The sequence below is a fragment of the Tamandua tetradactyla genome, chromosome 4 (genome assembly GCF_023851605.1).
Source record: "Tamandua tetradactyla isolate mTamTet1 chromosome 4, mTamTet1.pri, whole genome shotgun sequence".
Taxonomy (NCBI): Eukaryota; Metazoa; Chordata; class Mammalia; order Pilosa; family Myrmecophagidae; genus Tamandua; species Tamandua tetradactyla.
In genome coordinates this window covers 29,046,050-29,062,923 of record NC_135330.1, presented here as the reverse complement: position 1 = coordinate 29,062,923, position 16,874 = coordinate 29,046,050, and the positions used below count along the sequence as shown (strand labels likewise).

At 39.8% G+C, this 16,874-nt stretch overlaps 1 protein-coding gene across 3 annotated transcripts in view; it reads right to left on the bottom strand.

Moving 5' to 3' along the window:
* The window catches only part of TNN (tenascin N), a 90,609-nt gene that overhangs the window by 38,003 nt on the left and 35,732 nt on the right, over positions 1-16,874 (bottom strand). For 2 of the 3 annotated variants that reach the window (XM_077157071.1, XM_077157072.1), the window contains exons 8-10: positions 4,902-5,165; positions 3,942-4,205; positions 808-1,071 (exon numbers count right to left, since the gene is read on the bottom strand). In XM_077157071.1, coding sequence (XP_077013186.1) covers positions 808-1,071; positions 3,942-4,205; positions 4,902-5,165 — 792 coding nt within the window. The remainder of the gene's footprint in view (positions 1-807; positions 1,072-3,941; positions 4,206-4,901; positions 5,166-16,874) is intronic. The other variant, XM_077157073.1, reaches the window with a different exon arrangement.

Genomic DNA, 16,874 nt, shown 5'->3' with positions numbered 1-16,874 from the left:
TGTATAATCCTTTTTTTATGAAATATTCAGAATAAGCAAATTTGTAGGAAGAAAGTAATGGATTCCTAGGGCTGAAAGAGTGGTGGGGGGCAGGGATGGGGAGTGACTGCTAAAGGGCAAAGGGGTTTCTTTTTGGGTGAATGAAAATGTTCTGAAATTTGATAGTGGTGATGGTTGTACAACTCTGTGAATGTACTAAAAACCATTAAATTGTACATGGTAAAAGGGCAATATTTATAGTATGTAAATCATATCTCAATAAAGGTATTATTAAGGACAAGGGATCAGATATCAAAGAACTTAAAAATTTATGAACTGTTATTATGTATAATTAGGGCACTTGGTACTGGGGTACACAGTAGGTACTCAAGAGATTTATTCACTAAGAAAGTAATAACCTTTCCTTTTGCTAAAGAATTCACAGCAAAAGCCATTTCCTTAAAGTACTTAGCAGGTGGATCTTAACATATACAGTTTCTTTATATTCCTTTTCTTTCAAGATGAACTATTTAGTGACTGATCACAAAGGAAATATGTACTCAGAGAAAAGTGAGTGAAAGTGGCCTATTAATTACCATTATTTTTTTCAAGATCAAAATATGAGGCCACAAAATGAGGTCCTTATTTTGAGAGACTGTGTTAAAGATACGTGAATGACGATGTGTGTGTCCACGGTATATTACACAGGGCTACACTATGCTCTTCCATAAATCATCTTCTGTCATTCTCAGAGAGGGAAGCCAATCTTGACCAACCTCAGGCTTTGTGTGGCAGGTCTTATACTGCCTAAGAACAACGCTCCTTTACCTGTGGGGGCCTTGGTGTCCGCTTTCTTGCTCTCCTGGCTGCCCCTCTGGGCCCACACGTGCACCGTGTACTCCACGCCCGGCCTCAGGCCCGTCAGCACAGCACTGCTCTGCTCCTTCCCCACGGGAACCTCCTGGGTGTCTCCATCCGCAGATGTGTAGCGCACCACGTACCTGTCGATGACGGCCTGCACCGGGTCCCAGGAGATGCTGGCCGTGTTCTCCGTCACCTGGTCTGTCACCAGGTTTTGGGGACTGTCAATGTCTGAAAGGAAAATGCTAATCAACAAGTGCTATTAACAGGCATCAAAGAGTAAGACCATTTAGCTTGGACTGAGACCATTTCCTGTTCTTGTGGTTTCCCCATTTCATATGCTCTTGTTGGTTTTCAGTGGTTCCTGGACATGGTCTTCTTCTCCATAGCTGGACCCTTGCATTTTCAAGGAGGCAGCACAGGAGAGTAGAATGAGCACTAAATCCAGAATCAGAAGAGTTGGATTCTAGTCCCAGCCCAGAGAGGCCGAGCAGAGAGGCAGGAAGAACTCTGGGCTGGAGCCAATAGACAAGGGATTTAGTTCAGCAATGCCACCAGCTAGCAGTGGCCCTGGACGACTTACCTACCTCTAGCTGATCCCCAGATTTTTCAACTGTAAAACCTGGGGTTTGGGCAAGAATGAATGTAAGTTTCCTACAAGTACTAATACTTTACACATCTAATTTCATAATAGAACCTGCTTTTGTGATCTCGGACAAGTTACTTCATTTCTCTGTATTTGAGTCTCCTTACCTGCAAAATGGGGTTCTTAAAAGTTATTATATTTCATTGGGTTGCTCTGAAAGCCAAGGGAAAAGTTACATAAAAAAAGAACTTTGAAAGTGTTAAAGTATTATAGTGTTCCCAGCTCCAAGGCCACATGTCATGTTTGAATATTTGCTCCACTATCCAAAATGTAATCACAGGCAAATCAGCCATTCAGATTCAATTTTCTCCACAGCAAAAAAAAATACATGGGGTGGGGGGAGATAATAATAATAATAATACATTTCCTAAAGGGTGTTGTATTAGATGAATAAATATTATGTCCAGACCTTGCAACAGTTTCTGACACAGAGAAAATGCCCAGTGACCATAGCTATTATTATTCCTGATACCATTTTGTTGATATTATGTAAATATAAGCACTTGTGCTTCTCTATACTAAGCACATACAGGAAATCCAAAACGTATTCACCAGGAAATTAACATTTCTTTGTTCCAAATAGTTCACTGCAAAAGTCATTTTCCTGGACTAATTTGCTCATAGCTCCTATGTATACATGAGATGTTATATTAAAGTGAGACTCCTCCTGCCTTGGTTGGGCTCTGACCCTGAGAAAATTGGTGCCTACCTTCCAATGTGAGGACCCACAACAAGGCAGAACCAACAGTTTTGTGACTCTTGACTCATCAAACAACCCCAGCCTATAAATGAAATTGGAAAGGACAAAAAGGTGGACTCAAAGGTGAAGAGAGTTATCACGATGGTCACGTGGGTGGGACTCAAGCTTTGAATAAGTAGTTCCAATCAGACCCTTTACAGAGCTTTACATATCCCCTAGACTAGTGGTTTTTCAACCAGGGGCAAGTGGGGACAATTTTATTCCCTAAGGGACAATTAACAATGTCTGGAGAGATCTTTGTTGTCACAATTCACGGGAGTACGGTAGAAGGGGACAGCTATTAGCATCTAATGGGCAAAGGCCAGGGATAATGCTAAACATCCTACAATATACAGGACAGCCCCACACAACGAATAATTATTCAACCCAAAATGTTGATAGTGCCAAGACTGAGAAACCCCACCCTAGAGCTTAGGAAACGCAGTGGGCTGATGTCTGATGCATACCTGGATGATCAAAGAGGTAAAAAAAAAAAAAAAGGCCAGTTGCTGTGATGCAAAGCAAAGAGAGGCTGCATAGCAAGAGACCTGTATATCCAATTGAGTGGGCAAAGGATCCATGAGTGTTCCCCTTGAACCAGATGTGGGCCCAGCAAAGGACAACCCACCTGGGGTTGTTTTAGAAGCTATCCAAGAGGATCACTTAGATGGGCAAGATGACATACCCTCCCCAAAGAAATACAGGGAGCATCCCTCAGTGTGTGGGGGGAGGAAGAGGTATAAAATACCAATAAGAAAAATACATTTGTCAAAAGGATGACTACAGTGAGAGACCTCTGGTGGAACAGAGCAGGAGAAGGGTCTCTGAAGATATCATAGAAGCATTCCCTGGAGAATAAGTCAGTTTTAATATTTGCCAGGCTTCATGCCAGGCCCAAGCCAGCTATGACTATTATATTCAAGAAAGGCCTCCCCAAACCCCTTACCGCTCCTCCCTTCCAACCCCTTGCTTCTCCTCCCTTCCTCCTGCACTAAACATAAAGGGGTTAGAAACTCTAGTTAGAAAGCTAAAAGAACAGAGTTTGAAGTACAAGGATGGTACTATAAGAGAAGCCAACCATTGTCCCATTTCTCACTACATGAAATCTTCAAATGATCAAAGCTAATGGAGAAGAGCAGCTTTAACTTTTAAAAAGCTGTGTACTAATACATGAAAATGGACCTTTAATTAGTAAAATGATACATTTTTGAGACTAGAGCAACTAGATGTTTGCTTATTTTTAACTAATAAGATGTTGTTCTGATTTTGCCTAAAATATTCACTCAAAGGACAGAAACAAAACCAAGTATTTAAACAGACAAAGAGGAAAAAATTAAGTTTGTAGATCACAACTCACAAGTCTGGCTCCTTCAGCATAATAGTTACTTGCATTTTCCTCATATCCAGTCCTATCAAGATGGAGCATTTAGTGTATTAATAAAAAAAAAAGCGTACTGGCAGAGGACGAATGGAAGATTATGAGCAAAATGCACCCATCTTTAAAGATCAGACTTTGGAGAAAACAAAGTGAGGTAATCATTCTAGAAGAAGCCATTAAAGGAAGTGAGGAGTGCACAATTTATTATGGGGTGTATATCAACCAGCTCTTCCATTAAATCGCCCTTTCTGCCAAGGTCAGAGAAGGAAAACCAACCTCAACCAACCTCAGGCTTTGTGTGGCAAGTCTTATACTGCGTAAGAACAACGCTCCATTACCTGTTGGGGCCTTGGTGTCCGCTTTCTTGCTCTCCTGGCTGCCCCTCTGGGCCCACACGTGCACCGTGTACTCCACGCCCGGCCTCAGGCCCGTCAGCACGGCGCTGCTCTGCTCCTTCCCCACGGGAACCTCCTGGGTGTCTCCATCCGCAGAGGTGTAGCGCACCACATACCTGTCGATGACAGCCTGCACCGGCTCCCAGGAGACGCTGGCTGTGTTCTCTGTCACCCGGTCAGTCACCAGGTTTTGGGGACTATCAATTTCTTTAAGAAAAATTTTTTAAAAAACTAAACTAAAATTTGAAGCCACAGAAGTTATACCCACCACCCCATCATCATGATTTTCCTCTTCCACAACTCTCTTTGCACAAGGCAATGGAGGCCCCATCCTGAGTCTCTGATGGGAGTTAAGGTTGAAAGTAATCAGTCCCTTGTTCTTAATTTCAAAGGATTAATCATTATAAATCTGAAATACTTTCTAGGCTTACAGCTCCCTAAAAGGTAGAAGGAACAATGCCTATGGAGTAATTCAGCCACATCAAAACCATTAATTAAATGGCATCTGCCACAATGATCAGGGTACACCATTTATCATTTTGTCAAGGGCTACTTCACTGGCAAGCATTCTAAAAATATTAACACAAGCAATCCAATGACCAGATCCAATGAATGTCTTTGCTGAGTCTGAAAAGAACATTCTACCATGCAAATTCCCTTCGCCCTTCCAGTGTGCTGAGAGGTTTCATGAGCAGCTCATTATTAAGCGGGAAGGGCAGCCCACTGAGGTCACGACTACAGGTCACTGTCATTCTTTGATCTTTAGAACTTTCAACTGCCAAGTCTCTTAGCTTGGGCCACATCCTGGGGTACCATGCACACTCCAATCCACAGGCTCAGAACACATTCCAATTGACCATCTCTCAATGACTAAGACAGTCAACCATGCTCCTCTCCTGTTACCTGTTGGAGCTTTGGTGTCCGCTTTCTTGCTCTCCTGGTTACCCCTCTGGGCCCACACATATACCGTGTACTCCACGCCTGGCCTCAGGTCCGTCAGCACAGCACTTCTCTGCTCGTTCCCCACAGGAATCTCCTGGGTGTCTCCATCGGCAGAGGTGTAGCGCACCACGTACCTGTCGATGACAGCCTGCACCGGCTCCCACGAGATGGTGGCTGTGTTCTCCCTCACCCGGTCCATAACCAGGTTTGTTGGGCTATCAATTTCTTGAAGGAGGAGAGGAAATAAGCGTGTAGAGTATATCATTTACTACTATCTAATTCCTGAAAGATAAACAAATACACAGCCAAAAAGGTGACCTCAATATTTTCAGAGTTATTTTCTGCCTATGTTTGGGATAACTTAACAGTTTAATTAAACAAGTGGTATGAAATTCCAAGAACGAGCTAATAGTATTCAATGAAAAGTAATTTTTTCTGACAAAGACAACATTTATCTCATCTGCATAAACTTTTCCTACAAGTTGTCTTTGGATAAAAGGATTTAGCTTCATATATAAATTTCTCCTTTACCCTGGATTTATCTAATCCATTCTTAAATTCCTGATTCCTTGTGTTTCAAAGCAAAGTATTTCAACAAGTCTCTGCATCTGCTCTAATATATTATTTGGGAAGAAAATATCCTGGGAGTATAAGCTGTCAATTTTCTCTACGTAAAACACAAAGTCTGTGGCCAGGGAACCAAGATGCTTTTAAATTGATGGCAGTGAAGATCTGGGCTGATAAAAATAATCCTGCTAGTAGAATCTGTGTGGATTTCAATATGCATAAACTGATTAGCACGTGGCTCTACCAATTCCTGGTTGCTGACTTTGGACAAGGTATATAACTCAACTCTCAGTTCCCTCATCTCTAGGAAAAGGAAAATATCAGTACCTACCCTCATAGGTTATGATGGATAGTAAATGAGATGTTCCACAGCAAATGCTTAACTATGAGCTGTTTGCTATTATTAATATCATTTGAAGTGCAAAATACCATTTTCTCTTCAAAATGTAAACCTTTAAAATCAGAAACTCAATAATTGGGTATATGATTAGCATGCCTTATTATCCTGTTCAAAACCCACCCCATCAAAAGGTTGACCTTTCTGAGATAGAAACTGCATTACACTAAATATTAGGGGGAACAAAAGTTAAAATAAATGGAGTAGATTGAAATACTAGTAAACAATGAAAGGGAGTGGTAAGGGGTATAGAAAAAATAGGGGGAATAAAGGTTAAAATATATTGGGTAGATAGAAATACTAGTGGTCAATGAAAGGGAGGGGTAAGAGGTATGGTACGTATGGGTTTTTTCCTTTTATTTCTTTTTCTGGAGTGGTGCAAATGTTCTAAGAAATGATCATGGTGGTGAATACACAACTATTTGATGATATTGTGAGCCACTGATTATACACCAAGTATGGAATGTTCATATGTTAAGAATGTTGGTGTTTGCATGTTGTTTTGTTTCGTCAATTAAAAAAAAAAAGGTTTGGAGGCTACATAGGAGAGCATGGCCCTTTGTATCAGCCAAAAAAAAAAAAAAAAAAAAAAACCTGCACTACAAACCTGTGCACGATCACTTGCCACACATGGCCAATACAGCTCAGTGGGGTACACAGCCAGGTGAGACGACTTGCCTTATGGAGCAGAGGAGTTTGGACTGCATGAGAAATGTATAACATAAAAGAACAAAACAATTTAGCTCATGGGATTCTGGGTTGGCTTTGATGGTCTAGTCTCATCTTTCATTATACTCCACACTCAAAGGACCCATCCACCATAAAAAAGCAGTTAAGGCTATTAGCCAACCAAGATGGTAGCATAAGATACTTCAGAATGCCAATTCCCCATGGAATCTTTCAACAACTAGCAAAAAACTTGCAGAACCATCTTTCTCAGAAATGTGGAAAACAAGTAAAGGATTACAGTAACTGGGCAAGTACCAAATCAAGAAAATGCAACTTTAAAAAACAGTAAGAAAATCTTGCAGTGCCCCTGCTAGTTCCTCCCCAACCTCTTCCCTGGGATGGTGTACAGCCAGCCTGCACTCCCACAGTGGGTCCTTTACCTTCTTCCAGAGGGAGCAGAGTAACCTTTATGCGCAATTGCAGAGCCTGTATATCTGTGTCAAAATATTGTGCAGCAGCCTGAAATTCAATTCAGGCCAACCCTCCCAAAAGTTGCCCTGAAGAAAGAAGCAACTTGTAGATAGCTAAAGCAGTGTAAAAAACAATTAAGTCAAAGTTGCCTGGGGCAAAAGATTACTTGCCTTAAGTCATACAATGGAACACCCAGGAGAAGACAGTCTATTTAAAGGGAGTAGAGAGAGCATTCAAATTCTCGTAAATAGGGGAATTCCCAAGGCTATAATAAGCAAGTCCAAGCCCAGGACCAGACACAGGCAGATAAAACATGGAGAGTATGCTGAAAGTCATGTTTGCCTCAGGCTAAATTTCTTGAAGGAGGACTATACTTTGAAAGAAAGCACCAACCAACCCAGAGCTTATTTGCAAAGACTGTGAAAAGTGTTTATGCATGTCTTTGTTTTCACTACCTCCTGACATTCAAGGAAATCTCTGTCATAACACAATCTGGATACAGACTTAAGGAACAGACAACACAGGAAATAAAGCCCAGCATTAACCTTGAAAATATTAAAATGTACGGTGTGCAATAAAAGATTACAAAACAAGCAAAGAAATTGGAAATGATGGCCCATTGAAAGGAATGAGATAAAACCTAGGAAACAACATTAAAAAAAAATTGGACATACCAGACAAAGATACTTTAAAAATGATCTTCAATATGCCTAAGGAGATAAAAGAAAACACAGAGTAAGAACTAAAGGAGACAGACTTTCAGGGAAGATGGAAGACTAGGGAGCTCCAGGACCATCAAAACAACTATTATAGGTAGAAACTGTCTGAAACAGCTATTTTTTTTTAACTCTGGAGGTCAGAAGGATGATGTACAACATTTAGCAAAGAGCAGGAGGGAGAAGTTGATAAAGAACAGTAAATTGCTCTTTCTATGCAGTAGGTACCAATGCCCATCCTCCACTCTCGTGGTAGGCTGCTGTAGAATCCAGTCCCTGGCTAGCTTGCTGGTGACAGAAGGAACATAAAAATCCTCTTCCCCAAGAATAGGGACTGATCAGGGCTTTTGATTAGCAAATTTGGATGGCTGGGGACAGGGCTCTAAGTGCAGCTGTTGTCTCACCCTTTGGCCCTGACAAAGGCAGTGGCAGCCATTGTTTCAACCCATCTTGGACAAAAGTCGAAGCAGTGGAAATTTAAAGACACAGAGCTTCCTCAGAGCTGTGGGGACAGGTAGCTGTAGGACTGCATTTGCTGCCTCAGCATTGAGGAGTCATTGGAGAAGCTCATGGCACCTGTGCTGGTTTGAATCTCTTATGTACCCCCTAGAAAAGCCTAAATTATTTTAATCCAATCTTGTGGAGGCACACCTATTGTTGGGACCTTCTGTTTCCAAGAAGATCTGACACCACTCATTCAAGGTGGGTCTTAATCTGCTAGCTGGAGTCCTTTAAGAGAGCTGAGAGTTTAGAGAAGCTAAGAAAAAAAAATGCCCCAGAAATGCTAAGCTAAGAGATGAAATCCAGGGCTTGCCCCAGAGAAGCTAAGAAATGATCTACTGACACTTAGAGAGAGAAACACCTGGAAACACTAACAGAAGACCCACAGAACACACAGAGAAAACTCCTGAAATCAGAAGCTGCAAGTGATGAACTGGGATCAAGAACCAACAGACACCCGCCATGTCCCTTTTCAGCTGACAGAGCTGTTCCAGATGCTGGCGGCCCTTTTTCAGAGTCCAGGTGTCTGTCATCTTTTTGATGCCTCAATTTGGATATTTCCATGACCTTAAAACTGTAAATTTGTAACCTAATAAATCCCCTTTGTAAATGCCAATTCATTTCTGATATAATGCATTCTGGCAGCTTTAGCAAAATGAAACACTCCCCTTCTTGATAGTCTCCACAGGGTAGTTTGGAACTGGTCTGCAACCCCTCCATGGTCCCCAGCTCTATTTTGTTTGGAAAAGGCTCACCTTTCTGGGGTGCTCCTTCTCCTAGAATTTGCCCTCCAGGCAAAATCAGCTTGAGACAACAAAATAAAATAAAAAATGAAAAGGCAGACAGTCTGGAAAAAAGGCCTGCAAGCTTCAAATACCCAAGAGAGGCAACAACCAAACTCCTATGAAAGAGTAATTCTGAAACCAATAAGAAGCAAAATCCCAGGACAAGACAGAGGTCCAGAAATACAGAGAAAACCCTGCACAAGCATTTGCCTTGGGCAGAACCCTCAAAAAGAGGGCTGAAGCTCAAGAAAATCTCTCTCTTATTACCATCTGATTACAAAACCAAGAAACAGATATCTCAGGAAATAAATCATGTAGTTAACGTTTAAAATATTTAAATGTACAGCATGCAACAAAAGGGTGCAAGAAACAAAGAAACAGGAAATGATGACTCATCCAAAGGAGGATGATATAAAAATACAAAAAAAAAAAATGCCAACAAAGAAGACAAGAATGGACATACCAATGAGTTTAAAAGAGTCTTCTTAAAAATACTCAATAGAAGAAGGAAAGATCCACTGACACCTAAAGAGAGAAATGATCAGGAAAGTATATCAGGAAAACAATGAATGAGCAATATGAGAGTCTAAGTAAGGAAATAGAAATTTTAAGAAGGAAGCAAACAGAAATAATGAAGTTGGATACCACAATACTGAAAGGAAAAAAGACCCAAAGTGTTTCAAGAACAGATCGGAGCCGGAAGAAGAAAGAATCAATGAACTTGAAGACAAGATACTTGGAATGAGTCAGACTGAAGAACAGAAAGAAAACAAAAACGTTGAAAGTGAAAATAGCCTAAGACATCTCTGGTACACCATCAAGCTCACCAATACACATCTTATGGGTTTTCCAGAAGGATGAGATAAAGAAGGAAAAGGATATTCAAAGAGATAATGACAAAAAACTTCCTAAACCTAGCAAAGGAAGTAAAAAAAAGTTTCATTTGCAATAGCAACCAGAAGCATAAAATATTTAGGAATAGATTTAACTAAGGACATAAAAGACCTACTCAGAAAACTATAAGAAATTGCTAAAAGAAGTCATGGAAGAACTAAACAAATGGAAGGGCATATAGTGTTCATGGATTGGAAGGCTAAATAGAGTCAAGATACCAAGTGTACCCAAATTGATTTATAGAGTCAATACAATACCAATAAAAATCCCAAAAGCTTATTTTGCAGAAATAGAAAAATCAATACTTAGGATGGATTGTATGGTGTGTGAATAAAACTGTTTAAAAAATAAACAGAGGACTTCCGGAGAAGATGGCGGCTTAGTAAGACGCGCGGATTTCAGTTTCTCCTCCAGAACAGCTACTAGGGGAGTAGAAACGATACAGAACAGCTCCCAAAGCCACGACAGAGATAAAAAAGACAGCGTGCCCCATCCTGGAACGGCTGGCTGGCTGAGAGAACCCGCTCTGGTGAGATCGCTGAGGGGCGCGGGCTTCATCGGGTGGGGCGGCAAGCAGCCGGAGTCACTCCCTTCCCCCTTCCCAGGCCGGCTGGGAGAATTGGACAGGCGGTCCCCTCAAACCGTGGAGGCTGGCGCCCACACCACGCGCAGCCACCCAGACCAACTGAGAGAATTGGATCGGAAATCCCCAGGCCACGGAGAACGGTGACGGGGGGGGCCCCTTCCAAACCCGTGACTCCCTGGGAACGGTGCACTCGCCCGGGCGGGCCGCTGCAGCTGGCACCCTCCCGCCATGCTTGGCGCCCCGGGCCGACTAGGAAATTCGGACGGGCACTTTCCCGGGCTGCGGCGGCCAGCGACCCTCCCACGTTTGGACCCCGGGCCGGCTGGCACTCTTCCAAGCTGCTTCGGCTAGCGAACCTCCCGGACGGTGAGAGTTTTCCAAAGTTAAAGGACCCACAGCACCTTTTACTGGTGGGACCCGCAGACAAACGTGTGCCACGAGCGCCACCTACTGGGCAGGATAAGAAAAACAGAACCCAGAGATTTCACAGAAAAATCTTCCAAACTTTTGGATCCAACACCCAGGGAAATCTGTCTAAATGCGCAGATGCCAGCAGAAGATAATGGATCACACTCAAAAAATTGAAAATATGGCCCAGTCAAAGGAACAAACCAATAGTTCAAATGAGATACAGGAGCTGAGACAACTAATGCTGAATATACGAACAGAAATGGAAAACCTCTTCAAAAATGAAATCGATAAATTGAGGGAGGACATGAAGAAGACATGGGCTGAACATGAAGAAGAAATAGAAAAACTGAAAAAACAAATCACAGAACTTATGGAAGTGAAGGACAAAGTAGAAAAGATGGAAAAAACAATGGACACCTACAATGATAGATTCAAAGAGACAGAAGATAGAATTAGTGATTTGGAGGATGGAACATCTGAATTCCAAAAACAAACAGAAACTATCAGGAAAAGAATGGAAAATTTTGAACAGGGTATCAGGGAACTCAAGGACAATATGAACCGCACAAATATACGTGTTGTGGGTGTCCCAGAAGGAGAAGAGAAGGGAAAAGGAGGAGAAAAACTAATGGAAGAAATTTTCACTGAAAATTTCCCAACTCTTATGAAAGACCTAAAATTACAGATCCAAGAAGTGCAGCGCACCCCAAAGAGATTAGACCCAAATAGGCGTTCTCCAAGACACTTACTAGTTAGAATGTCAGAGGTCAAAGAGAAAGAGAGGATCTTGAAAGCAGCAAGACAAAAACAATCCATCACATACAAGGGAAACCCAATAAGACTATGTGTAGATTTCTCAGCAGAAACCATGGAGGCTAGAAGACAGTGGGATGATATATTTAAATTACTAAAAGAGAAAAACTGCCAACCAAGACTCCTATATCCAGCAAAATTGTCCTTCAAAAATGAGGGAGAAATTAAAACATTCTCAGACAAAAAGTCACTGAGAGAATTTGTGACCAAGAGACCAGCTCTGTAAGAAATACTAAAGGGAGCACTAGAGTCAGAAACGAAAAGACAGAAGAGAGAGGTATGAGGAAGAGTGTAGAAAGAAGGAAAGTCAGATATGATATATATAATACAAAAGGCAAAATGGTAGAGGAAAATATTATCCAAACAGTAATAACACTAAATGTTAATGGACTGAATTCCCCAATCAAAAGACATAGACTGGCAGAATGGATTAAAAAACAGGATCCTTCTATATGCTGTCTACAGGAAACACATCTTAGACCCAAAGATAAACATAGGTTGAAAGTGAAAGGTTGGGAAAAGATATTTCATGCAAATAACAACCAGAAAATAGCAGGAGTGGCTATACTAATATCCAAAAAGTTAGACTTCAAATGTAAAACAGTTAAAAGAGACAAAGAAGGACACTATATACTAATAAAAGGAATAATTAAACAAGAAGACATAACAATCATAAATATTTATGCACCGAACCAGAATGCCCCAAAATACGTGAGGAATACACTGCAAACACTGAAAAGGGAAATAGACACAAATACCATAATAGTTGAAGACTTCAATTCCCCACTCTCATCAATGGACAGAACATCTAGACAGAGGATCAATAAAGAAATAGAGAATCTGAATATTACTATAAATGAGCTAGACTTAACAGACATTTATAGGACATTACATCCCACAACAGCAGGCGACATCTTTTTCTCAAGTGCTCATGGATCATTCTCAAACATAGACCATACGCTGGGTCACAAAGCAAGTCTTAACAAATTTAAAAAGATTGAAATCATACACAACACTTTCTCGGATCATAAAGGAATGAAGTTGGAAATCAATAATAGGCGGAGTGCCAGAAAATTCACAAATACGTGGAGGCTCAACAACACACTCTTAAACAACGAGTGGGTCAAAGAAGAAATTGCAAGAGAAATTAGTAAATACCTCGAGGCGAATGAAAATGAAAACACAACATATCAAAACTTATGGGATGCAGCAAAGGCAGTGCTAAGAGGGAAATTTATTGCCCTAAATGCCTATATCAGAAAAGAAGAAAAGGCAAAAATGCAGGAATTAACTGATCACTTGGAAGAACTGGAGAAAGAACAGCAAACTAATCCCAATGCAAGCAAAAGGAAAGAAATAACAAAGATCAGAGCAGAAATAAATGAAATTGAAAACATGAAAACAATAGAGAAAATCAATAAGACCAGAAGTTGGTTCTATGAGAAAATCAATAAGATTGATGGGCCCTTATCAAGATTGACAAAAAGAAGAAGAGAGAGGATGCAAATAAATAAGATCAGAAATGGAAGAGGAGACATAACTACTGACCTCACAGAAATAAAGGAGGTAATAACAGGATACTATGAACAACTTTACACTAATAAATACAACAATTTAGAGGAAATGGATGGGTTCCTGGAAAGACATGAACAACCAACTTTGACTCAAGAAGAAATAGATGACCTCAACAAACCAATCGCAAGTAAAGAAATTGAATTAGTCATTCAAAAGCTTCCTAAAAAGAAAAGTCCAGGACCAGATGGCTTCACATGTGAATTCTACCAAACATTCCAGAAAGAATTAGTACCAACTCTCCTCAAACTCTTCAAAAAAATCGAAGTGGAGGGAAAACTACCTAATTCATTCTATGAAGCCAACATCACCGTCATACCAAAACCAGGCAAAGATATTACAGAAAAAGAAAACTACAGACCAATCTCTCTAATGAATATAGATGCAAAAATCCTCAATAAAATTCTAGCAAATCGTATCCAACAACACATTAAAAGAATTATACATCATGACCAAGTAGGATTCATCCCAGGTATGCAAGGATGGTTCAACATAAGAAAATCAATTAATGTAATACACCATATCAACAAATCAAAGCAGAAAAATCACATGATCATCTCAATTGATGCAGAGAAGGCATTTGACAAGATTCAACATCCTTTCCTGTTGAAAACACTTCAAAAGATAGGAATACAAGGGAACTTCCCTAAAATGATAGAGGGAATATAGAAAAACCCACAGCTAATATCATCCTCAATGGGGAAAATCGAAAACTTTCCCCCTAAGATCAGGAACAAGACAAGGATGTCCACTATCACCACTATTATTCAACATTGTGTTGGAGGTTCTAGCCAGAGCAATTAGACAAGAAAAAGAAATACAAGGCATCAAAATTGGAAAGGAAGAAGTAAAACTATCACTGTTTGCAGACGATATGATACTATACGTCAAAAACCCGGAAAAATCCAGAACAAAACTACTAGAGCTAATAAATGAGTACAGCAAAGTAGCAGGTTACAAGATCAACATTCAAAAATCTGTAGCATTTCTATACACTAGTAATGAACAAGCTGAGGGGGAAATCAAGAAACGAATCCCATTTACAATTGCAACTAAAAGAATAAAATACCTAGGAATAAATTTAACTAAAGAGACAAAAAACCTATATAAAGAAAACTACAAAAAACTGTTAAAAGAAATCACAGAAGACCTAAATAGATGGAAGGGCATACCGTGTTCATGGATTGGAAGACTAAATATAGTTAAGATGTCAATCCTACCTAAATTGATTTACAGATTCAATGCAATACCAATCAAAATCCCAACAACTTATTTTTCAGAAATAGAAAAACCAATATGCAAATTTATCTGGAAGGGCAGGGTGCCCCGAATTGCTAAAAACATCTTGAGGAAAAAAAACGAAGCTGGAGGTCTCACGCTGCCTGACTTTAAGGCATATTATGAAGCCACAGTGGTCAAAACAGCATGGTAATGGCATAAAGGTAGATATATTGACCAATGGAATCGAATAGAGTGCTCAGATATAGACCCTCTCATCTATGGACATTTGATCTTTGATAAGGCAGTCAAGCCAACTCACCTGGAACAGAACAGTCTCTTCAATAAATGGTGCCGAGAGAACTGGATATCCATATGCAAAAGAATGAAAGAAGACCCGTATCTCACACCCTATACAAAAGTTAACTCAAAATGGATCAAAGATCTAAACATTAGGTCTAAGACCATAAAACAGTTAGAGGAAAATATAGGGAGATATCTTATGAATCTTACAATTGGAGGCAGTTTTATGGACCTTAAACCTAAAGCAAGAGCACTGAAGAAGGAAATAAATAAATGGGAGCGCCTCAAAATTAAACACTTTTGTGCATCAAAGAACTTCACCAAGAAAGTAGAAAGACAGCCTACACAATGGGAGACAATATTTGGAAATGACATATCAGATAAAGGTCTAGTATCCAGAATTTATAAAGAGATTGTTCAACTCAACAACAAAAAGACAGCCAACCTAATTATAAAATGGGAAAAAGACTTGAACAGACACCTATCAGAAGAGGAAATACAAATGGCCAAAAGGCACATGAAGAGATGCTCAATGTCCCTGGTCATTAGAGAAATGCAAATCAAAATCACAATGAGATATCATCTCACACCCACCAGAATGGCCATTATCAACAAAACAGAAAATGACAAGTGCTGGAGAGGATGCGGTGAAAGAGGCACACTTATCCACTGTTGGTGGGAATGTCAAATGGTGCAACCACAGTGGAAGGCAGTTTGGCGGTTCCTCAAAAAGCTGAATATAGAATTGCCATACGACCCAGCAATACCATTGCTGGGAATCTACTCAAAGGACTTAAGGGCAAAGACACAAACGGACATTTGCACACCAATGTTTATAGCAGCGTTATTTACAATTGCAAAGAGATGGAAACAGCCAAAATCTCCATCAACAGAAGAGTGGCTAAACAAACTGTGGTATATACATACGATGGAATATTATGCAGCTTTAAGACAGGATAAACTTATGAAACATGTAATAACATGGATGGACCTAGAGAACATTATGCTGAGTGAGTCTAGCCAAAAACTAAAGGACAAATACTGTATGGTCCCACTGATGTGAACGGACATTCGAGAATAAATTTGGAATATGTCATTGGCAACAGAGTCCAGCAGGAGGTAGAAACAGGGTAAGATAATGGGCAATTGGAGCTGAAGGGATACAGACTGTGCAACAGGACTAGATACAAAAACTCAAAAATGGACAGCACAATAATACCTAATTGTACTAAATGAAGCTGAATCTGAGCTATAGGTTTTTGTTTTGTTTTGTTTTGTTTTGTTTTGTTTTTACTATTATTACTTTTATTTTTTTCTCTATATTAACATTCTATATCTTTTTCGGTTGTGTTGCTAGTTCTTCTAAACCGATGCAAAGGTATTAAGAAATGATGATCATGCATCTATGTGATGATGTTAAGAATTACTGATTGCATATGTGGAATGGTATGATTTCTAAATGTTGGGTTAATTTCTTTTCTTCCATTAATTAAAAAAAAAAAAAGAGAAGGGGTAATTGGAGCTGAAGGGATACAGACTGTGCAACAGGACTGGATATAAAAACTCAGAAATGGACAGCACAATACTACCTAATTGTAATGCAATTATGTTAAAACATTGAATGAAGCTGCATGTGAGGTATAGGTTTTTTTCTCTCTCTATTATCGTTTTAATTCTTATTCTGTTGTCTTTTTATTTCTTTTTCTAAATCGATGCAAATGTACTAAGAAATGATGAATATGCAACTATGTGATGATATTAAGAATTACTGATTGTACATGTAGAATGGAATGATTTCTAAATGTTTTGTTAATTTTTTTAATCAATAAAAAAAGAAATAAAATGAGAAAATTTTTTTTTTAAATAATAAATAAATAAATAAATAAATAAATAAACAGAAAGTTACAAGTGCTGGAAAAAAATGTGGAGAAAGAGATGCATCGATTTACTGTTAGTCGGGAAGCTGGGTGGTGCAGCTCTTCTGGAGGGCGGTCTGGTGGTTCCACAGGAGGCTAGCGGTGGGGCTGCCAT